The sequence below is a fragment of the Brienomyrus brachyistius genome, chromosome 3, assembly GCF_023856365.1.
Source record: "Brienomyrus brachyistius isolate T26 chromosome 3, BBRACH_0.4, whole genome shotgun sequence".
Taxonomy (NCBI): domain Eukaryota; kingdom Metazoa; phylum Chordata; class Actinopteri; order Osteoglossiformes; family Mormyridae; genus Brienomyrus; species Brienomyrus brachyistius.
Window position 1 is genome coordinate 3,731,314 of NC_064535.1, and position 25,556 is coordinate 3,756,869.

At 46.8% G+C, this 25,556-nt stretch overlaps 1 protein-coding gene across 1 annotated transcript in view; it reads right to left on the bottom strand.

Moving 5' to 3' along the window:
• akt3a (v-akt murine thymoma viral oncogene homolog 3a) overlaps window positions 1-20,569 on the bottom strand; it is a 58,878-nt gene extending 38,309 nt beyond the window's left edge. The window contains 2 exon segments of the mRNA XM_049007735.1: window positions 9,594-9,895; window positions 20,237-20,569. Coding sequence (XP_048863692.1) covers window positions 9,594-9,639 — 46 coding nt within the window. The 5' untranslated portion in view covers window positions 9,640-9,895; window positions 20,237-20,569.
• Window positions 20,570-25,556: the final 4,987 nt, after the last annotated feature.

A 25,556-nucleotide genomic window follows, 5' to 3' on the forward strand; every position in this document is an offset into this window, starting at 1 on the left:
TCCCACCCACCCGTCTACCCCCCATCTGCGTGCCCATCACGATGCCAATGACGTCCGAGGCCGATTCATAAACTCGATGATTCCCGTCTGAGAGGACACATGGTCTGCCCCATTCGTGACTGTGAGGATCCCGGCTGCCGGATGCGGATAAATAAAACATCCAGCTTAAACTGTCTGTTATCCTTTTTTTTTTTTTTTTGGAGGAGGGGAGGGGGGCGCTAGGCGCTAAACCAAAGCATTCCCCGATTTCAGAATGGCACACTTTTCTCAACTATAAAATATTTCTGCAGCATCGGGCTGCTGCCATCCACCCAGACCTGACACCGGGGCCCCGCGAGGACGCACACCTAAGCTGACACGCACAAGGGTAGGGCTGCATGCGTCTCTGAGAAAACAGAAAGGGGGCACCCACCATCAGGCAGCCATACCCACAACGCCACCTGTGAGATTAACCCACACACTAAACAACGAGACTGGCAGCCAACGTCAGCTTTGAATATTTCATCAAATATCAAATCACTGACCCAACGTGAGACCTGGCTTCCGGGACCACCAACCCTTATGGGAAGAATTGGAGAGATATTTTTGCTGAGACGTGTCTGATCTGCGGCCCCAGATGCAGCTGGGCACTGTCTGTGACAATGGCCTGTGGAATCACTGCAGCTGGAGTCCATGCCAGGACCTCGAACAGGACGGTCAGGCAGAGGAGGCGGCCAAGGTTCCAGGATTTCCTGCCCAGGCGTTTAGAACCCGACACAGGTCTGTCTTTTTGCAAACTGACAAGCACAACTTAGTATATCTGGCTGTAACTGCTTATAAAGTTGTATGCATCTGCTAGCCAGTGAGCAGCAGCTATCACGTTTGGCTGCCTCTGCTAGCCAGTGAGCAGCAGCTATCACGTTTGGCTGCCTCTGCTAGCCAGTGAGCAGCAGCTATCACATTTGGCTGCCTCTGCTAGCCAGTGAGCAGCAGCTATCACATTTGGCTGCCTCTGCTAGCCAGTGAGCAGCAGCTATCACGTTTGGCTGCCTCTGCTAGCCAGTGAGCAGCAGCTATCACGTTTGGCTGCCTCTGCTAGCCAGTGAGCAGCAGTTATCACGTTTGGCTGCCTCTGCTGGCCAGTGAGCAGCAGCTATCACGTTTGGCTGCCTCTGCTAGCCAGTGAGCAGCAGTTATTACGTTTGGCTGCCTCTGCTAGTCAGTGAGCATCAGCTATCATGTTTGGCTGCCTCTGCTAGACAGGATTGCCAGATATCATGCTTGCGTCTCTCTGCCGGCCAACAAGCGCCGACTACCCAGTTTAATGGGTCACTTAGCTATCATGTCTGTGTGCTGTAGCTGACCAGTAAGATGGACCAGCTCTTCACTGGTCTACAGCTGCAGATTAGCAGTTTGGGGAAGCCTGAGATGACATGCTATTTTCTCACACAAAAGGAACGCTTTCACAAAGGAAGCTGATGCAAATGAAACCTAAGAGGGAGACAGATGACAAGACGTTTTCTTTCATGGAAGTTCCTGGCAGGGTTTGCATCATCTCCCCGAGACTCCCTACATACCTGCCATCAAACCTGGTCAGGCTGAGCCGCTATAGGGCAAGGGGTCATGATGCTGATATATCAGTCACAGGACTAGAGTCCCATGGTGCCAAAACCCACTACCGAGTTCCAAAACCAGACAACCTTCCGCAGAAACCTCTTCAGCACTATGTCACAGTCCAGTACAAACTGGCCAGTGAAGATTCAAAAAGCCTGCATAGTACTGGCATAACCACACCTGGGAAATGCCCTGAAGGAACTTACAGTGATACTTCATCCAGGCTTCAAGAGCACATCCATGTATAAGTAAAGACATGACGTCACAGAAGGCGTGCATGCAGGCTTCCACAAGGCTGCTGGGTATCCATTGCATGGGGTGAGGTGACACCAAACACCAGGGATGGTGTCGTCTATGGTCCATCCTAGGGGATCTGAATGAGCTTATAGAACGACACGTCCATAATCTCGAAATTAGACTGTGTACCTCTTTGCCTACTGAGTTGACGCTTTCATCCAAAGTGACCTCTGATTCACCTATCCTTTCAATAACCAGCCGTGAACAACACTATGCTATCTGCTGCCCCAATAACAATAATTATGGTGATGATACACAGGGCAACTTTTAGAGCGATGTTACCGACCTGTGTTGCTGAGGCACTTTCCCATTGATACTGGGCAACACATTTCTGGGCAACAACTTTAATTGGCAGTGGGCAATATTTTGCAATCATCCAGATCCTGAAGAGCTGCCCTTTCTCTCACCTGGTTGGCAATTACCTGGCAACACTGTTCGAAAAGTTGCCTTGAGTATCATCACCTTTAGGGAATAAATGCGGTTGGAGCCTGGGAGATTACCCTGATCTCCTCCCCCCCCTCCCCCATCAGCCTCACTTCTCCACTCCCAAAGTGATGATCTCATGCCCTCCCTCCATCCTTCCTACCCAGACTCCTTCTACAACTTCCTCAATGAGGCTATTCATGCATGCCATCACATTTCAGAAGGACGCCAGCCGAGATATCTCAGCCAGATAAGGCCAAGGCTCACAGCTCGGGATGCAATCCGCCTCCTTGCAAATGCCCAAACCCACCCCACATCCATGAATCGAAGGCCTACAGAAGCCACCAGCTGGACTATGGCTTCTCCCTTAGCCATGAGGTGTTATGAGTCACCAATCACCCCAGTCTTAATACAAAGTTGTGGTCTAATAAACAGCAGCACATCATACCAATGAGACAAGACTCCTCTACCAATGGGGAATACTGGGACCTGAGGAACAGGAATCTAACAATCCACTGGCTTTCACAGCAGCAAGAGGTACTTTAACAAGGTCTGTCACTGAAAATAGACAATTCTGATGACTGAGGACCCCATAGAAGAAAATCCAAAGACCCGATGCTGTCCAGCCCATTGTCACCTTTGTCTCGCTAAGGTTGACATAAAAAAGGAACCTCCCCCTCAAAGTTTTTTTAGGTGCATGAGAAGATAAAAAGACAATGGTGTGGAAGTGGTTGCAAGGGAGTTTAATTTCTCAGAAAAAAAAAAAAATTGGTGTGGGGGGACAGTAAACAAGTTTTGCGTTCTTGTCATTGCCGCAATGGGTGGTAGCCCACAGTGAGGTGAAAGGGTGCAAAAGAGGAGGGCCCGAGATGCCACACGGCATGCATGCAGGCTTGCTGCAGAGCAAGATGCCATGGGCTCAGCGAGGAGTAACAGCGAGGCCTGTCTGACTGATATATCAGCCTCCTGTAGCGAGGCAGTCTCTCACCCCCTGCGCCCACTTTGATGATGAGCAGCATGTGCGTGCGTGTGCATGCGTGCGTGCGTGCGTGAGTGCGTGCGTGCGTGCGTGAGTGCGTGAGTGCGTGAGTGCGTGAGTGCGTGCGTGCAGGGCTGGCAGGTGGGCGGGGTCGGGGTCAGCCCGCTGCATTCTGCCATGTGCTGGGAACACACCGATGACTAACGCTGCAGTCAAGGTGGTGCTGGGAGTCGTGACTCAGCCCACAGCCTGGGACACGAGTCTCGCGAGAGAGCTTACGTCTGCGCCTGTGTGTGTGTGTGCGTGCGTGCGTGTTCCACTGCCACGAGTCCGAGCCCCTTGAGAAATCATTTGTCATGAACTGTCAGCCTTGTCTCCTTGCATGTCACACGTGTTCCAGAACACTTAAGCAAAGCCCTCCTGCAAAAGCAAAAGAATCACCATGTGCCTCTCAGCAGTTTCCGTAAACGTCATCATCAGTTATTTATTACCGCCGTACATCTATGTCACCTGTCACCTCCTGCCGTATATTTGGGGGGGGGGGAGTTTATCTTCAAGGATGGCATGGGGTGAGGGTCTGGATGAATGAGCAGGGACCTAGGTAGCCTCACGACCAGGGGCCTAGCTCAGCCTGATAGATGAGGTCGTGATCAGGGCCGCTGAAGGTCACCCTCATTCACAGAACCTGAAGTTCATGCAGCAAATGACACAGACAGATGCAAGTAGGAGTCACTTCCTGCGGGTCACTGATACTCCCATCTCCATGGCAACCAAACAAGGCCATACACCGTACTGCTAAGCCAACATTAGGCCACATTTTAACTGTCCTATACCCAGTACAGCCAAGATGATCATTTAAAGTGACTGAAAAAAGCATTAGCAAAAAAACACTACCTGAAGTTTAAGTTGGATGCTGCCGATCGACTAAGAATAGAATGAAAAAGAGCTTCATAATCTGAAACTTCTCTCATTTCTGTACTTGTGAAGCAATAATTAACATGCAGAAACAATGAAGTGCATTTACGTGAGAGCAGGGTCAGGGAGACGGGGTGAGGCAGGCTTCCCTTAAGTCCCCCACATCTCCAGAGAGCCCCAGTGTGAGACAGAGATGCTGAGAGACAGGGGAAGAGAGGCTTGGCACAGAAGCTGTGGGAACCCACCCCAGTACTGGCGAGGAGGGGGTACCATGGGTGGGAAGGCGGGGGGGCGGCGGTGTAGAAGCCACCCCCTGGGCAGAGGTGGTGGGCAGCCGGGCTGGAATACTGCAGCGGTAGGGTTGGCAGCGGTGGGAGCAAGGTCACCGAGAGACAAGCACTTTGTTCAGTCATGTCCTCTCAGAGCCCCTCCCCCGCCTGCGCAGTGCGGAGTGTTCCAGACAGAGTGTTCCCACACAGGCTGAGAAGCTGAGAGCGGCAGTCATGTGAGGTCCACCCCCCCCCCACCCCCACAAAGCAAGCTCAGCCCTGTCGTCACGGTTTCCATCACTCTGCAGCACTCTAACGGGGGCAGGACCTGTGACGCTATCGGATTTCGCTGACGTCCTCGGACCACACCCGGCATCGGTGACACCTCGGCCAGATGTCAGGTCAGATCAAGAACCAGGGCTACCCTCAACGTGCACCTTAGCACCTGTGCTACTGCCACCGTGCCCACTCAGACAAACAGGCGTCATCAAGACCCAAAACTTTGTGTTGTCATCAGGAAGCTGGAAAACACATTTTCACATGGAGAGACCCATATGACACCCAGGGCCACTGCAAGGCCTGTGTAGCTCCCCCATTTGTACCAACCCAAACTGGTACAGGTGCTCAGGCTGAGACTCCCAAAAGCCCAGTACACTACCAAAGGTCTCAAAGGCAGTCAGTCTGGCCCAACCTGAAGCACTGCAAAGCTAAGACCTCACCAAAGTCCAAGATACACCAAGGTTTACCAAGATATCCACTGTCATTCGTAGCTTATTCAATCAAAGATGCAAAAATCTGAAGCCTACTCAACAAAGTTAAGACCTGAATGGAAGGTCAATCAATCACAGGGGAGTTTCTCATTCACACAGAGAGACACAGAGAGGGAAATTTACAGTCACTCCTTCCCCAGAATACCGTTTCTTTCGGCAACAGCAGGAAACTGGGCGCAGAGCAAACCCACAGCAACACAATGCAGATATTCTGGGGCTGCATCCCGACCCGCTGCATCACAAAGCACTCTGCATCCCAACCCACAGCGTCACCCTGCATCCCGACCCACTACGTCACCCTGCATCTCGACCCGTTACGTCACCCTGCATCTCGACCCGTTACGTCACAAAGCACCCTCCATCCAAACTCACTACGTCACCCTGCATCCCAACCCGCTACGTCACCCTGCATCTCAACCCGTTACATCACCCTGCATCCCGACCCACTACGTCACAAAGCACCCTCCATCCCGACCCGCTACAACACAAAGCACCCCACATCTGGACCTGCTACGTCACCCTGCATCCTGACCCACTATATCACAAAGCACCCTCCATCCCGACCTACTATGTCACGAAGCACCATGCACCCAACACCCAAGCAAACATTGATTCATAACTAAGGAAGCATTTGCTCAAAGGGGTCACTTCCTCAAAATGATTTGACACTACCTTACTATAGATGCTTCTTAACCCATTTATGCAGAAATTTAAGTGGAAATGAGACTTTGCTCTAAGGCATAAGGCAGCTCCACCCTCTTGGGACATAAACCATTAAGTCCAGTTCTTTGACCGTTACACTTGCCCTCCAAATGTAATTCATACATTCTGCTCACGCTTCAGATGGTGGTGAATGAGATCTATTTTAGGGGATGCCTTTCCCAATGGATTAAAAGAAAAAACTCCCCAAAGCAACAACCGCACAACAATGACACGAACAAACACAGTCAGACACCAACAGAGTGACACAACAGTCGAAAAATCAATGTTTCACTCTTGCCTGGCTGAAGAGGAGAGACCCACATCTAGACGAGTTAGATGTTAAAGTTAAATCATTCACTAAGGCCGAACTTCCCTAGTCTCCCCATAAGCAGGTATTCTGGACAGGCAAAGTAAAAAAAAAAAGAAAAAAAAAGAAAAAAGGTACAGGCTCTGAAAAAATGCTGCTCTGCGTCAAATGAGCTGTCAGCGTCCACATCTCTGGATCCCGCTTTCCACATCCTAACCCAAATCCCACTCTCCTGTCAAGATCTGGGAAAGAGGGCGAAGAGGCACCTTTTGTGAGAAGATGAGAATGCAGCCTGAGGAAGAGACATGGTGCTAGCAAAAGCAGCCAGGCTTTGGTCTCAAAAGATCACCTGTCCTGACTGGCAAAAATGACACATACTGGTGCTTTGGAGCACAAAGGTGAACTCATGTCACATGTCCAGTAAGCATCACTGGGGATCAGCATTCATTTTTCAATTGGTGCTACGATGCTCATCCTATGAAAAGCAATCAATCAAAGGGACATTAACAACAACTTGATCAGCAACTGTAAGGGTCCTGAAGATGAACTGGGGAACAGAACCACACACGTGAAGGCAGCATGGAAACACTACTACTCAAACACCAACCCCAGAAAAGTTTGGCCCGCATCCCTCATCCGGTTAGGTCAGCACTTCCGCACCATGTGTAAGAGGGTCTGAAGGCATTTCAAAGGAGGCCATGGCCCAGTCCCTTCTGCTGGCCCTTTCTCAGAGGAGCCCCATTCAGCTGTGCCGTCAACAGGAAATTATGTCACCATTCCCCCCTTTTTCCCACTGAATCTCACGGCTCTATTTTTAAAGGCAGCGGAATGGATCGCGGCCCGCGTCCAGGCCCGGGCCAGCATTAGCTCGGTGGCGGCGACAGCGGCGGGAATGCAGAGTCCGCCAGAATGGAAGCGAGCGGAGGGGGGGAGGGAGGGAGGGAAAGAGAGAGAGAGAGGAAGAGAGCGGGGTGACCAGGGTCGTCCTGGACACACTCCAATCCCAACAAAACAAGGTCTGTTTCCCAGCCCAAGGCTGCGCCGCCTCCACCGCACCATCCCCCGGGCTCCAGATGGGCGTGGCTCAGGCAGGGCATGGGAGACAAAGCTCTGCACATCACTCCCAGTGATACGCATGAGAAGGGTAAAGCACCCACCCTGGCCCAGGGCACTCAAGGCCCCCCAGACGCCACACAACCACCCACTTCCACCACTGGCACATTCCGCTTATCCAAATCCTAATTCCACGAAACACACTCAAGTAAGATCCCAAGAACCCGCCCCCCCCCACCAGCTGCTCCAGCTGTGCTCATGACGAAGCTTAGTTAAACTCAACTCAGCGATGTTGCTGTGACCTTCCTGAATTTACATGGGCACTACACTGATAAAATGGTAAAAGTACAGATTCATACCTCTAAAACTGAACAATCGTGTAACTGAATACAGCAGACAATCCACCAATTAGTCATTTGCTAATTAGTTTCTAACAGAATCGTTGGTGCTAGGTAGGGAAGTTGCCCAACTAGAATACATCAGACTTTCCCTCACTAAACAAGCCTGTTCTACTGTTATTTAAGATGAGTGTAACACAAATAAATACTTGTATACTACTTTAGGTTGGTTGAAATAAAATTCAGCAGTTTATTGCAATTGTTCGGCACCGTTCGTCCATGTAATGTAAGTGTTCCTGACTGCCTGGCCATCAGGCCCTCCTGATTACACCACATCACAAAGACATATCAAAGATCAAAACTGAGCAAGGCTGCAGCACGAGAGAGGGATAGTAAGTTTCATTTGGCATAAAAGATCCACTCTTCCACAGTATATCAACAAATCAGTCATATTCTTGATTGTTACTAATCTTTATTTATTAACTGTAACAACAAAGTGAAGGCACAGCGGACACAGCGGGCACAGCAGGCACAGCGGGCACAGCAGGATGGAGTATGTGCTTTGGACCCACGGAGCAAGAGATCACACAAATCACATCAGACATTAAGGCCCAATGACCCTTCTCTCCAGTGCTTGTATTTTCTCCATAAAAATAAATTTCAGCCACTGAACTGAGTGAGCAACACGGGCATCCAGAGTGCACTAAATCAAGGCAGGCATGTCATGCGTGGACAGGTGATCCATAACCGAGCCACACAGCAGGTGAAGAGCGCCACCAGTCAGTCACCACTGTCCACCCACCAGAGCCGTATGTCGAGTACATCGCTCGGTGCTGTACGGCGAGTGCGGAGTACATTGCACAAGCCAATAATCTACATCTTGGGTACATCTCTGAGGACTGCTCGATTTGAGCAAAAACCATAATCATGATTATTTAACACGATTACTCATGATAAATACAATGCATTTATCGTCTTTTATTGTCTTTTTAACAGTGGATTTCCTTGAACTCAAATAACAAACAAATAAAAGGAAGCAGAAAGGGGTCCAACACAACAGGAGCATCATGGTGAAAAGAAAAACGGCACAATAACCACTTTATCTCGATTATTTTGTTTGTTTGTCACTGGATGCCAAAATCATAATTGAAATTAAAATTCAATTAATTGCCCAGCCCTAATTCTCAATCTAACAGTGAGTACTGTACTGCATCTGAGTGAATACTAATCTAAGTGTCTGAGTGAATACTGATCTAAGCCTATGAGTGAGTACATCAATCATAAAAAGCAGTGCTTTCTATGACTCAGCCCAGCACAAACAGAGCAGATAGGCCGATGTGTCCTGCTTCTGCCCCCTGACCAGAGCTCTCAGTGCACAGGACCCTGCCCCAGAAGCACAGCATCAACTGGCCCATTCCTCGTACGATGGCGTGGCAGTTATGTAAGCAGGCCAAAAAGCACGCACAGCCAAGACGCACACAGCCTCGCCGGGAGGCAGGCATGATGACGTTTCTAAGGCATCACGGCCCCGCGGATGGCGGCACGCGCTACAGACAGCGTGGTACAGGCTGCCGACAGCGACGGGAGGGGGGGGTGCAGCGAGTGAGTGAGAAAAAAAGAAACTCTCAACAGGACAAGCTCTGCGGTGCCATAGCATTCCGACACGGAATTTTAAAAGTACAATCGACAGCGGAGAGCAGAGGGAAGCTTACTTCTCTCTCTCTCTCTCACACACACTCACAGCTTCATCCACATGTGGACACGTGTACCCAAGGGACACACTACGCTCATACACTCACACGCCAACAGAGGGCCGAAAAGAGGATGGTGACCGGCACAAAGTGGAGGTGTACACACGCGCGCGCACACACACGCACACACACACACAGGTTGCCAGTGCCCAGCCTGTTACATAAACACCCCCTGCCCCCCAATCAGGGCACTTACCCCTTTTTTGCACCCAGCCTTCTTTGACGATGGTGACATCGCTCATGGTGGCTCCGCGACAGGCTCGCCAGTCCAGCAAACGGCTTCCTGAGGAGTCGGGGGTGAGGAGGGGGCCCGCCGGGGAGGGGGTCAGCTCTCCCGGCTTCGTGATCTCGCTCCCTCCCTCGCTCACTCGCTCCTGCGCTCCCTCTCGCCCGCTCGCACTGTCTCCCTCACACGCTGCAAGTCGGTCTCTCTCTCTCTCTCTCTCTCACTCGCTCGCTCTCTCTTCTGTCCTTCCCACTCTCCGGTGGTGACTCAGCCTGGAAGGAAGTAACAGGAAAAAAAAGGAATGCGTGAATATTCCCCCCTTCTCCCTCACTCTTGTCCCCCCCCCTTCAAGTCATACACACTCTGACATAAACAAGAAAGTCATTGTTAGGACACAAACAACCCCCCCCACCCCATTCCAGGCAAGAATAACCGTTGCCCTTCTCCTTAATGCCCCCCTAACTGCCCCATACCCCTTGCCTGCTTCTGTGCGGTATCTGGTACCACGCAAGTGAACCGGACGACGGGCTGCAGCCACCACAAGACTTTTGGCTTTGGCGTACGTGGTTACTCCCGTCACGTGGAAAGGCAGCTGTCCATCGAGCAGCTCTCTCAGACCACGGCGTGGTACCCAGGAGAGCGCACCCCATTCTGCCTGTGCCTCCGCGCTGCTCCCGGCTACAGTAATGTGGGTCAGAGTGGACCGTCGCACATCCCACTCGCTTTCAGAACGAGTGCCGAGCCTGAACTGCGGCGAGCTGCCGATTCACAGAACGGAGCCGTCATTCATAAAAACAGACCAAAGCCATGGGCACATGGCAGGCGAAGGCCACCATAAAAACACACCCAGTGCCGAGACTCATATCATCGTTGCAGAATCACTCCCTTCTACACACTGAGAATGAAAACATTGTACACAGAGCATTGCTCTATTCATCCCATGGTAATCCGGTGGGTCAGCTTTTCACCATTAAAGACAAGCTTTTGATTATCGGATGTTATGTCTCTGTTTGGTTAAAACTGAACAGATAAGTGATGCATTTGTCCCCTCATTTCCACCAAATCACACTGCTCCTTGTCAGTGAAAGATGGTGCTTTGAATGAATCAATTAAACAATCATTTTATGCAGAGGGACTTACAGGTTATATTGTTTATCTAGCTATCCTAGCTACCAGTGATTAGTACAGATGCTTGACCTTATGCATACCTGCAAAATTTAGGATCATGAGAAATCGGTGAGAGAAACTATATCAGTGTCTGAGAACTTATGATGCACAGCCAGCTTCAAAACAGCACTAAGTTTGCCCTAGAAGCACCAGTTACCCATTTGGCAGTTACCCACTATGACGGCATGTTTACTGCATACAAAGACCAGTGGGACGGCACTGTACAGCTTGCGATCCACTTACCCGGGATGGCAGCTATTTTTGGAAGCCACAACGTAGAAAAGGTATGAAACCGTGCAGCTGCACCACACCATAAATTGTTGATTAATGGCAGTTGGCCATTATTAATGACTACATAATGCATGGCCTTTGCGAAAATGCTGATTATTCAACAATGTTAACAAAACATTCTCAAGGAAACAGACTCAAGCCAGCCAAACACATCGCTGCCTTCTTGGAACAGCTGTCTGTATTCACTTGATCGTTTCTGAACGTAAGGCGTTGGGCGGTCGTACTTAACATGCCTTGAACCTCCGTGTGAGATTAAAGAGCAGAGCAGTCTTAAGCTTAGAGGACTCAGGAACAAAGCTGACACTGAATCATACCCAGGTCTCAGGATCACAAACACTGAAACTACAAAGGCCTTCGGAAGTTTATTCAAAGTCCATATGTTATGGCTTCGGATTGGCTTCAGTGTAACTGTTCAGGGAGCCGTAGGTCAGCTTATAACCACACAGGGCCACTTCTGGGCCCCAAATTTACTTCTGCAGAGTGATTAAGCCCCATGAGGATGGACACGGTCAAAAGCCACTGACAACTTAAGCTACTTCAAGCCCCTGCACATTGCAAACACAAAGAATCGCCCTCAACTGGAGCAGGACAGCTGCAGAATCACACAAGGTGCAGGACTAAGCAGAATATAGTAGAACAACGCTAGGCGCACTGTGATTGGTCAACACAGTGATTACATCCCAAGACCAACAGCCAGCTTGTATGGCAGAAAATTAACGTCAATGCAGAGCAGGATATCAATGCAAACACAACATGATATATCAGGTGTACCTCCAAATGGGGCACAATTTGATCTGATACAATACAGCGTGACCTGACCCAGAAGGAATTGGAAAAAAAAAGTCCATTAGTATCGATATTCAGGTAAATAGCCCTTTTTGCATTGAAACTACAACACAAAATCTATGTTATGGGAGCCCCAAAACACAGAAGTACCACACCGAGACTGCAGCATTTCCAGGTCTGGCAGAACAAACGTGAAATGTGGATACTCAGCCTCATAGGGAAAGGTGGAACCACTGTGAAAACTGCTGGTCCTTCTCAGTTCAGAATCCATAACTATAACAATTAATACAAGAAATCAGTCAACGACTGCCCACTTTAATTAATACTGTCCCGGATCAGACCACCTGTGTCCTAGCATTTGAATGCATTTCGCCCGCATGCCACACCTCCAGTTCAGTTTCATCTTGGTGTTGACAGCAATTAATTTCACGGCAAATGCCCCTTCTCCCTTTACCTTTGCAACAAAGGGTAGAATTTGAACTATTTACCTGAAATTGAGAAACACTGAATTCTTACTCAGTCTAAGAGTGCAACACAAATGCACTATAAATAGTTTTCTGATCCATTATTGTGAACTACAGGAAACCCGTCGTGATATACAGCAATTAAAAAATAGGCAATGCATTACTGCAGAAGTAACAATTATAATTCATTACAAGAGGTGCAGTGATAACCAGTGTGAGAAATGTATACGTTAGCCTCAGCAGGAGCAATGGATGTGCCACTGAATGTCAGTTTTGTTACATGAAGCATTCATTTAGACCCAGAATCATTTTAATGCCTCTCAGTCAACCCCAAGGCTGGGAGAGGAGACCATAAAAGATCTTCTGGGCTAATCTGGATGCACCACCCATCAACAAGCTGCACCAGCACTTCCAAGCATGGTTTCCACAAAATTACTTTGAAAGTTTTCACACACACACACACACACACACACTAAGAATTCTTACATTTCCGCTCCAGATCACGAAAACCACATATGTCACTGGCATCATCAAAGTTTTAAAAGTTACAGTTATATACTGGTAACCTGAGAGCAGCAGTAATATCTTCCAACTCCAGATTTGCCTGATATGACAGAGAGCTGGACTGGGTTTACACAAATACAAAATAAGCTCCTGTTTGTGTCCTTGTAAAAAAATAGGATATTGCAAAAAAAAATTGCAAACCCAATTTAATAGCCGTATAATCCACAGGTCACGCCAACCACGGGAGACTGCTCGCGACACTAAGCTGCAGGCACATCACCGCCGCTGTCACCGGCCTAACGAGGTTTTAAATTCAATAGGGCCGCTGACCAGATTTGGAAACGTGACCTCACCGTCTCCGAACATCGATGACTGCTTCGTAGAAGTGGCATCATCCCATAAAAGTCTGAAGAGACGCAGCGGCTTCGACAGACTGATTTGCATGTGGCTAAGGAAGCATGAAAACCCGGAGCCACTGTATAGGTAAGCGTCTCATTTCAAATCCATTTCAGAACTGCGTTTAATCTACTACAAAACGTGCCAGAGAGACACACATTTTAAAATAGTATCAATAAGATCCAAAATTCACCCTCTAACAAGACAAAGATTAAAAAGGGATATTTTTAGACAAATGTTGCTAGCAACACACAGTGACCTGTCAACTCTGAACTATCAAAACTGAAAGAATTACAGGCACCAGCAATGCAAGAACTAGTTACACTAGTCAATACTTCTACATAAAGTAAAACAAAGACCCACATAGGTCACATCTCCTTTTCCAAGGGGAGCAAAGTGAGTCCTTTCAGGATTTAATGTCACTGATGGACTAAGTCAGGCAATGGAGCAGAAGAAATGATGCACAAAGAAGATGACAGCAAGCGATACATTCAGCCAATCAATGTGCCCATGACACTCATCATTATGGCTGCTGAGGACAAGCTACTGACACACACAGCATCCGTGATACTCTACAACAGCACTAAAGAAAGACTATTAACTAGAGATGCACCAATTGCATCAGCCAACTATTGGTAGGTACAGTAACAATGAGCCAGTATTTACCACCGATAATTCCCTTTAAAATGGTGAGCCATAGTGCTCTGCACACCCAAGTACTAAAGAGTTAGTTAAAAAGTCTAGAAATGCATTTCACAGACATCTCTCTGCTACAATTTCACAAGGACCACCTACTAATAAATGTTTCAACACAACAAATTTGGTTGAGACAATGAAGAGCATGAAGAGTTTCTGAAAAACAAATCTGTTCCAATAATGAAACCTGCAGTACGGCCGACGCTAGTGTGTCAGTAACGCATGCGTTTGAGAGAAAAAGAAAATTCAGGGCAGACCATGTGAAATCAAAAGATATTACTCAGAAAATGATCAATCATCATACTTGATGATCACATGTATACAGTTATAAAATATAGTGAGTCCTCTGGGACTTGAAACACCAGAATTGGTATTTTCTTAAAAAATAAATATTTGTTCATATTTTTGGAATGCAATTTATTTTATTTATTTGGTGGAGTGTTCCTTTAAACAATCGATATCAGTGTCAGTTTTTGCAATAATTGACCGGAAATTTCCTTAATCAGTGTATCACTACTACTGACAGACACAAACACCATCTTCGCTACCCAAGAAAACCGTGAGGCAAAGCAAGTTTCTGGACTCTGTCCATTCTTTGGCGTTGTATTTCCCATTGGATTTTGGAGACAAACAAAATGATAATGTCATAAATCACTGCATGACAGGAAACATAAAAATTACAACCAGATTTTAGCATAAACATCAGGAGCAATATCACTGCCAAAACATTTAACGTAGTCAGCATAGCAGGACACTCAGATATGGGACTGGACAGTGCTTATCCTGGAATCGTCCACCATGACTAACGGAAGACCCTAGCTTCAGGCAAGCCTAACCACACAGATCCAAAGATAGGTAACCCAGCTCCTAATGGGGGAAAAAGGTCCTGAAGGTTTTGCAAAGTGCATTTTATTCATCAAACCTCAAAACACCAAGGGAGGCGACTCACTATCCAAACGCTATCAATAAAAAAGCATTTAAGAGCAAAATCCCCGAGGGCCCCAATCCTTCAGGCTGGTCTGCCATGATTGGGCAGCCTATCTTACAGAGGAAGAGAGGCATTTTGGGATCTTTTCACATTATGTTCCCACCACATTAAGGACACTAAACTCAACAGTTTTTATTATCTTAAACATAGTATTACTAATGAATAAGTTCAACTCCACAGCCTATGTAGCACACTTACAGCAAAAGCTAATCTAATAGGGTTGAGGAGGTAGACTCCACACAGACATTTTGGACCCTGAAACAAAGCGACTCAATATACAATAAACATGGGCTCCATAATTGGGGAAATACAGGTTCAAGGCCAGTACTAGTGCCAAGCAGGATAAGAGAACCAGAAACTGTGCTTGAAAAATGAGGTAGAGCCCTGAAAAAAAACTCACCCAGATCTCATAAATGGGAAGGACAAAAAAATGATATATGTTTATCAGCAAAATAGCCACTGGGTGTGTGGGTCATGTACTGATGCTGGAGTGAAGATGTGAAGGAACAGCAACTACGTTGCTTATGCAAGTTGGAGTGGATGCATCGTTCACAGGCTACGCACACATGGACACATGCTCCCAACTCCACCCCCCAGCACTCCCACCACGACCACTGTTGTGCCCCCCCCCCCCAGAGTGACACAAAGGCAAATCCTGCTGTGACAAAGCCCGGCCCTGGCCGTGTAAGCCTGTCACCACGTAGCCAGCTGCAGCCACGCTCAAAATCCAATTCCTTTATGTAACCAAGGGAAGCACCATTGAGATACTCATTTGATTTCTGATGGGGGTGGGGAGAGCACATCAAGGCAGCAAGGGGGGGGGGGGGGGCAACCCAAAGCGAGGGTGGGGGAAGTGGAGGTCCAGACAGGAGCAGCCACACACCATTAATCAGTCTCGCCACGGCACAGGGCGACATAAAGCCCATACAGAAAAAGCACAATGCTGGAAAAGGGAAATTCACAAGGTTGATTCTCAGATTGTAATTATTTAGACAGGAGCTACTGTCACACTTTCATTTTTTTTTTTTATTAATGGGATAAATTTCCAGCAAGAGTAGAAACCTGCTGGGCGACAGAGCCCACACACTATAAAACCAGCTGTAAAATCAGCTAGAAAAATCTAGGGACAGGCCAGACAGACAGTCTGTCAGACTGAACAAGAGATGTGTCATGGGCAAGCGAGGCCAATGGCACCCAACTGGGCAACGGCAAAGCTCAGACACTGAGAGCTGAAGCAGCTCAGCGAAGGTCTTGCAAGACCCCACACTAAAGCCATGTTTGGCCAGTATATAAACAACCCATAAAAAAAGGTGAGAGAACTTCATGCATCAAATTCCAATAGAGGTCCAGTTTATACACCACAGAGAAAGAAAATTTGTTTCCATAATCCCATAAACAATACTGGTGAATAAAACATTGCTTGAGATGCAATCAATGGCAAGCAAAGCAACAATAACATCGATAACATGGCTGTGTAAACTCATCTACCTGGAAGTCACCGAAACAGGGGAATGCTGGACCCCATAATCAAAAGACTCTCCTGCACATGCAACAACACCGGTACCCCAGACAACTGAGCATGGAAAGCGGATTCGCAAGAAAAATGTCATCGACTTCTGCAAAATCACAATGTAGGAAGCATGGCCTGACCATGGTTTACCTGGCATCGAGAAACTTGATCTACTACAAACCAGCCTCACAGCATAAATAAAGTTTTAGTCAAATCTGTGCAGTTAATAACTACTGATTACTGGAGATGTGACCCACAAATCCTGTAAAATAATGAAACAATTTTGTTGTTCACCATTTTTTAACATCAGCCTCGTCAAAACAACCAATTTTTCACTTTACCTTACTTATCTGAACATATTTTTAAATAGGAAACCATGGTTATAGGTGTTCCCCCTTGATTTTTTCAGTCGCCACAACCTCTACAGCTGCACCCCTCCAGTCAGTCTGAAACTGCCAATACTTTTTGCTTAGTTGTGAAGTGAAACTCACTCAAAAACAAAACGGAAGAAGGTTGTTTTTCGCCAACACTGTCCCCCTGCTTGCAGACGAGGGGCGTGTGTCAGCCACTAGTCCCAGATGCTAGCATGTCTGGCAGGCAGGTACACGTGATCAGACTGTGGTTTCCTCTCAACCGCTTGGGTGGGAGACAGCGACTCAGCAGTGGAAGGAAGAAGAGAGGCAAATCTTATGTGTTCTGCCGCTGAACCACCACGAGCCACCAAAACAGCACCGGGGTGGCACTGCCCTTCTACCCGGTTATCTGAGAACAGGTCACCATCTCCAGTTGCAGACTATGCCAACTTCCTATCCATTGCCTTTTAACTCATTCTAATTCGAGGATGTGGTCTGAGATGACCTTGTATAACCTAGTGTAAAGCGCAAGCATTTCCTTAGCACAGGCCTATCAGGTTACTCTGTGTTACTCCCACTTAAGAAACCAAATAAAAACTGCATCAGTTCTGTAATCGGAGATGGGTTTATGGAAGCACTTAGAACATTATGCTTAGCCACACGCTCACGGTGCCACAGGCCATCATCAAATATCTTCAGACACTAAAAACCTCTCCAAGTTAAAACAATTCCTCTTCAGACTCAGCAAATAAATGGTCCAGTCAAGCGTTAGGAGGGCACACATTGATCCCAGGGTTTTTCCAGATTAAGACATTACAATGAAATATAAGAATTAGGACAAATACAACAAGATTTAAAACAAATATGCTTTTTATGACCAAACTTCACAAATAGAAGGGGGCTGTGCTTTAATATATGACCACACATCCTGACTAGAAATACAGACCAGTTAGTGAGTTTCCAAAAAAAAGACCTGTTAAAAAAAATTTTAAAAAAACATTGCAGCAGTTTAATCTGAAACCAAAATGAAGGAAATGAAACTTTGTTGTCAATGCTGATGACTTGCCATTTTCATTCATGTCTCAGGCCATCATTTATTATCTTGTATTGCTAAGGTACTTCTCACAGCTAAGCCAGCTCAAACCGATCCACAAGCATCACAGTAATTGGCACAGAACAAAATCTGCATGACCAAAGTCACTGGTCCGACTGAAGGCGCTACACACCGCGATTGCGTAATTGCATTTCCACGACTGCCGTGCGGTCTGCCATTGATAGTTTCATACAGCAAACTTGACTTCCTGCAACCCTTAACAGTTCACCATAAAAGCAAATCACTAATTTTTGTTGCATTTGCTGCAAGATTACCAAAAAGGTTTCTTCATTCAAAAGGTCAACTTCATATGTACAATAAGTACTGGGATTTGTTTAAGAACTGCTTGATAACTCTTAAGATTAATATTAATTTCAGTAAACTGAACTTCTGAAGAACAGCACAGGCTGCAGTCTGAAGCTGCAAACAAAATGATCTCAAGAGATTAAACCACACTGGTCCTAGACTAGACCAGCAGAACATATGAGATTTTCATGAATGAACGGCCGTTACCATTGGCAAGGGAAAGCCAATATGAATTACTTCCACTAAAGCTACCAATGACCATCAAACCCGACCTTACACTATTTTATGGCAGTGATAAGACAAACCATTTTGCACCATTTAATTTTTACAACGACTTCCTATCTTTTTGTAGCAATTATTCACACACAGGCGTCTGACCACACCATATAAATTCAACAGAGGGGAAAGAAACTGGGGTAAACTGTCATGGAGGATTCATTTTAAACTGGCTCAACACTGATTCATAGGACCGCAGCCTTTTGAAAAGTAAAGCGTATCTATAATTTAGCTGAAATGTAGTGATACCAACTGGTGAGATAATGGGCTGCAAGGCTGAATGCAACTTATTCATCAAGCACCTCCCTACACATGGTGCAACTATCACTCACAATGCTGATTACTGTATCAGTTGTCAGTATTTAAGTTGGAAAAGGCCAGCTGTGATGACTGACCACCCCAAGCTCCAGTGATTGAACCACAAAAGTGTCTGTCACTGTCGCCTGACCAGGCGGCCATATGCAAAACAAGGCAGGGCGCTTTTTCAAATTCCTTATCTCCATCTGCTAAATTGCAGATTATTATTATGCGGGATCAACCTGCAACAGTGACATAAGTTGTGACACGAAACGTGCTTTACTTAGTTCTGCACACTCCTGGGATATCTTTACACAGGCACATCCTCATTAACATTCAAATCAAAGTCTGTCAGCTACAAAGTTATTTGAGGCTCTCCTTGCACACATTCTGACAGACATTTTATGTAACTGCAAGGTTGGACAGGCCTGCACTGGCGGCATCAATGGTAGTACCAATGTCTCCCTCATTTATACACAATATGCACAAACGGCTCACATTCCCACTACGCAGGTATCCACAGCCACACCAACGCATTTGCTGCATCAAAAAGTTAATCGCTGTCAGGTCAATTGGGTTTTGGGGAAGGTGGGGTTGTTGTGATGTGGGGGGGGGGGGGGTTGTCACGCTCTGTTCCAGTAATGTCTTATTACAAAACTGGCCTTTTTCAGCCCGAAAATACGGCGGTCAAGATGACGCTAGCTAGTCGACCGGCTCCAGAGAGTGAAACTGAAATAACAGTAATGGCTGACGCTGACAGGTTTGTTTATCATGACCGGTGTTATTATCGAGGCGTTAGGAAACAATGGAGGCGGCACCGTTACACCGCCGCGGCCGCCGTTGGCGATAAACAAACAAGGGCTTTTGTTCTACGGGCGGGGTGTCATTTTCTGTCAGATTAAAAATAAAAATAATAATGATAATAACAGGCGGGATAAGCCGTCGTGAGAAATACAGCTCCGTCAGAGACCATGTAGCCGTGTGGGGGGGGGGGGGGGTGGGAGGAAGAGGAGGAGAAGGAGGGGGTGATATCGCAAGCGGTGGTCCTCTAAATGCTAGCTACTGCATCATCTTCCGACAACATACTTAGCCGTAAGCTAACCTCCCCACCGCATCCCAAAACGCCGGCAATAACGGCGGCGGCTTCACGCTGAAGCTGACGCCACCTCCTTGACTTGGACTGCAGGTTGCAATATAACTGCATTTCGTGCCGTTTTTTATATATATTTTCCCGGCAGCTTGAAAGTGAGGGGAAGGTAGGCCAGGGCCACACGACTGCTCCTCCACCTCCTCCTCCTGTCTCTCCCGTGTCGCTGCAGCATCTAGCTCAACCAACCCAGCACCGCCAGCCTCTCGTCCCCGTCGCCCCCCGGCCCGCTAGCCGCCTGTCAGCCCCGACCGCCCGGCTAACCCCGATTCCGTCGCCAGAAACCAGCCCCGCACCCGATCGGCGGCATCATCAGTTGCATTATTAGTCATTTATTACCTGACGCGGGCAGTGATGGGGAGACCGACGGCTTCCCCCCTCGCCTCGGCAGCCTCCCTGTGCGCCGGCGCCTTCCTCTACGCGAGAATTATGAATAGGAAAAGCCCAGCAAAACGGGAGGAGGAGGGGGGAAACACTAAAGACAAAAAATAAAAAATAACCGCGTCGGCACCGCTGTTACTTCGGACGGCGAGCAATACTAACGGCCCCGGTGAGTGAGGTACGCGGGCTGCAGCTGCTCCCGGCCCCTGGCGACGCCGCTGCGCTTCTGCCGCTCCGGCTTGTTGTTGACTTTCAGGAAAGCTCGTGACGTCACGCGCAGCTACTTCTCAGGACGGCTTCCCTCCCTCCCTCCTTCCCTCCCTCTCTTTCTCCCTCCCCTCCCTGCGACTGTCTGTCGCTAACCCAGCCTCTGCAGGTCCCCCCGTCTATCTCTGCCCCTTCTACGGCGTCTCCGCTCGCCCTCCTCCCCGTCTCTCCCGGCCGTTATTTTATTTGACTTATTTTTTTTCTTTCTTGAGACAACGCTCGCGAGAGTCGCGAAAAGCGCAGCAGAGAAGGAGGGGATGCACTTGGTGCTCTGTCTCCCAATGTCGTTAAGGGTGATGCTGCAGACGGCAATAAGAGCACGCAAAAATTCGAGTTTTGACAGTGGCTAAGAGCACGTAAATACCACATGTATTATTTATTGTCCCCCCCTTTTCCTTGTTTGTATGACCCAAAACGTTTGTCGAAATACATATAACGGTCGCATCCTACCGCTTCTTACATAAGTGTTACAGGAACCATCTTTGGTTCGTATGTACGCATTCAAAATCACGGAGGACTGCTGCTTATATAGGCCCACGTGCAGATGGGTATAACATTATTACGTTTGTTTGTAGTTCTGTGGAGAAGGTCACGTAAATATTTTCCAAATGTCTATGTTATACATTTAAGTAACTATATTATTTATTCTCCTTACTGGAAGCATTTCAAAGGCTTCATTTCACTTTCTGTATCTAAATCACCTCAGTTCATGCATCCATTAATCTGTCTTCCAGATGCTTATCTGGTACAGGGTTGCTGTAAGACTGAAGTGCGGAGCAAAAGGCAGGGAAACGTGCTTCACAGCTTCAGAAAAGGCCAAACCTGCTTCTGACAGACAACTGGCAACAGCATAGCACCAAGTAAAAACTTTTGCCTTTTCCACATAGGCGAGGTTGTTAAGGTAAGGACTTCCAAAAAATGATCAGTTCAGCGCTTCACCAAATCCATATTTTGTAGTTCATTTATAATCACAGGTGATTCTAGGGACTCTAGGGGCCCTGGGCAAAAAATTCCATGGGCCCCTCCAACTCCTCCTCCCCCAGCGTGGTAAAATTTATTACCTTTGTTTTACTGTGAAGTGCAAATTTATTATATCGACAAAGAGAATTTAATAAACACAAGACCTTTATTTTCACTTTAGTGAAAAAGAAAACATACAAATAAAGCAGATTTGTTGTTGCAATGTACAATGTAATCGGCTGCCCTCGGGGCCCCCTCCCAGCTCAGGGCCCCAGGCCATTTCCTACTCTGCCTGTCCTGTCACTACACCTCTGCTTATAATATCCTCAAATAATTCTCATTTTACCCTACTGGTCCTAAGCTAATTCAGTGGCATTGTCTATGATTGGATTTTATAAGGAGCTGCTCCTAACAACTGAAGATATGTTGCTTGCTACACATTGTAACATCCACTCTACACTGACAATGACTTGCCTGTACTGCTGTACCTGAACAGCCATCCATGTATTTCAATGTTTGGTGCCCCAAGGTGTCAAAGAGAACATGTAATGTTAACATTGTGGTGTTTGAACATTTCCAGCGATACTTACCACTGAAAGGGGTGCATGTGAGTTGCTAGAAAGCTAATCTCACTCCATTCTGCATTGCAGTGCCTTTGCCATCTTGCAATTTCGCAGCCATTTGTGATTCTGGCCTATCTCAGTCAATGGCTTCACATTTTCAGATCTGTATGGAAATATAGTACCTCAGGAAGAACCATTTAAGTCTCTGCAGTGTTAGGTTGATGGTCAGTATGTTAAGACTTTTTTTTTGAAGCCATTGGCTTCTCAGGTTTAGACTGTCAGGTTTTTACAGCCATAGGTTTTTCCTCTGTGAATTTTTCAGTGGTTTTACCCGCTTGGCTTGGCCACAGTTAATTCACATGGAGACCTGTTGGCATCCATGATAAAAATCCTCCGGAATTCCCCCGATCTCCATTGTCGCACTGTAGACTGGTTTAAATTGCTGCTACCTGGTGTGGGCAAGCAGCTGTGAAAAGAGCAAGTATTAGACGGCGTTGTTATTAGACGTGTGTGAGAATTTTCTTGCATGGCTTCAATGTTAGGGTAAATAAAAGGTGTTTGTGTGACTGTGACAAAACTATTTAAGAAAAAGAAAACAACCAAACTGAGTGGGTTTCATTGTTCTCACTGGCTGCATTTTCCTGTTGCCATTATCTTTTACTGTGGAGAAGCAGAATTTGACGTTTTCGTGGCGGAGGATGCACTTCCTGTTTCTGACGCGCCTTTTTCAATCAAGAGTTTGAACGCAGACGAAAACAGTGACACTTAACGGCAGCCGACTGGTCGCAGTTTTCTGACCATTACAAGTGATCTTCTGAAAGCAGAAGGATGCATCCTTCAGGTTCAAAAACCAGGTGCAATGGGGATGAGAAGTATGGGTAAGATGAAAGGATTTATCCATAAATCCAGCCATTACCTGAACCAAAACTTAATTCGGTGTCTAAACGGTCATATTTACCATAGAAAATATTACTGCACATAGTGCTGTTCTGTCTTTCTTCAAAATCTCATCACCTGTCATTTAATAGGCTTGGTATGTATGTGGATCAGTGGGTGGTTCTGTGGTCTCGCACCTCCAGGCTTGTAGATTCGTTTCCCACCCCTTGTGCTTTGAATTTGCATTTTCTGTTTGCAGTCTCACAGATTTCGTCCCACAGTCTGATGCCATGGTTCAGACCTACCGTCTTCTACCTGTGTGTTCTAGGAAACGTCCACCCATCTACCAAACATTTATAAGGTGATGATACTCAGTACAGTGAGACTAGGGCAATTCATCTGGATTTGGATGATCGCAAAAAATTGCCCACTGCCAGTTAAATTGCCCAGTATCAAAGGGAAAGTGCCTGAGCAACACTGGTCAGCAACATTGCCCTGCAACACTGGTCTAAAAGTTGCACTGCATCATAACCTTTATCTAATGTAGGGTTACAGATTCCAAGAAATATGCATAAATAAAATATATGCCTATTATGCTGCATATGTTTAAAGAATAGAACTGCTGGTGAAACATACATTCAGAGGTAGTTCTGAACATCCATCCATCCATCCATCCATTTTCCAAACCGCTTATCCTACTGGGTCGCGGGGGGTCCAGAGCCTATCCCGGAAGCCAGTCATAATCAATTCTGGGTAATTACATTCTAAATACAGTGAACTAAAATGCAACTATATGTATATATCAATTTTGTAAATAGACTATTTAGCAAGTTTTACAAAGCGTGCATTGTTACCCAGGTAACAACTGTTCATCCGGCAATAATGTGATCTGTTTTGGAACAGCGCTCAAGACTCCCAAGTGGTCATACTAGGAATTACACGAAGCCAGCAAATACATGGAACACAATGGGCCTATGTTAAGGTTCTGGTTTCTAAATATAGCCCAGTGCTGCACCAAGATAAGAGCAACACTTCAGCGGACGAATGGGTGAAAAAAGGCATCAGGTTGAAATGAGGCGTGACATAAAATGTGTCTGAGGCTGCCTTGTTTCTCGTAGCCATCCTACAGCACTCTGATGCACAATGCTTGTGGACGCGTGGCGTTCTGGTGCAAGGACCTCTGACCCTGTCACTGTCTGTTTCGCTTGGCTCTGTGACTCACCCTGTGCCTGGAAGATGTTTTTTTTTGAAGGCTTCCTCTTTTTTATCTTCCCCCTGCAGAGTTTAAGTACTAAAGCATCAATACAGGGTCATAGGGGTCCGGAGCCTGTCCGGGAAGCTAGAAGTGCAAGGCGGGGAATAACCCAAGATGGGGCATCAACCTATCACAGGGCACGCACACCTTTCACAATTTGGTAACTCCCATTCAACCTAGCATGTTTTTAGATTGGGGGGTGGGAGTGGAGGGGCTGGAGTACCTAGAGGAAACATGCAAACTGCATACACGTGGAATCAGGGAGGAGACGCGAATGCCTGTCCCAGAGGCGGGAGGCAACATTGGTAAGCACTCCGCCATCACAACACCCATGCATAAGTAATAATGTTGTAATTATAATTGAATATGAATATTCAAATACTATTTACAAATTCTGGGATAAAACAGCACTGGAAATGTATTTAAGAGCATACTGAAATGCACAACAATAAGAATTTTTTTTTGTAAAAATAGACTGGAAGTAGGTTGAAATTTATTTCAGCTTTCTAAAATAAAAATGTAAAACAGCAACTTCTGCTTCTCTGTTCTCATAGTGCTACTTACAGTTATTTTTTGTGTAATAGCTAATTTTTTAAATCCACCAGCAGGATAATTTTGTCAGGGAATGCGTCTACATCTTCTCATGTTCTAACAATTCTTTATTTTCCATTTTCTGTTTTCGTTTAAAAGAATTTAAATTTATGCACAACACACAATAAAATCCCTGCGCCATCTTCAGAATTTCCAAAATATAGTTGTTTTCTTTAACTTTATTAAATTAAAAATGTAATTCTTTCGGCATTGTGTATGTTATCCTGAAGATAGCTTTAGGCTGAATCATAGTATGACATCAGCACTGGAGCTGGACCTTGACACTGCTCATCTGTGAGCGCATTGACTGTTGACAGCTGCAGTGCAGCGCTTCTCATCTGTGAGGCATTGACTTGTCAGCGGCAGTGCAGTGCTGCCTATCTGTGAGCGCATTGACTGTTGACAGCTGCAGTGCAGCGCTTCTCATCTGTGAGTGCATTGACTGACGACAGCGGCAGTGCAGTGCTGCTCGTCTGTGAGCGCAGTGACTGTCGATAGCTTCAGTGGTACTGATAATGTAATATAAGCAGTTTGACTTGACTTGCAGGCAGTTTGCCAGGGGATCTTAATTTGGTCTGGGGGAATGCCCAGCTCCACAGGAGGGTTACAGGGGGTCTCAAACCCCCTCCCCCATGCTTTGGGTCCCACCAGGCTTATTGGCCCAGATGGCAAGGTGGAGGTGCAGACGGAGCAGAGACACAGGTGGAGAGCAATACTTAGGGGGGGGGGGAGCAACCTGTCCCAGTGCTTCACAGGTGCACAAGGG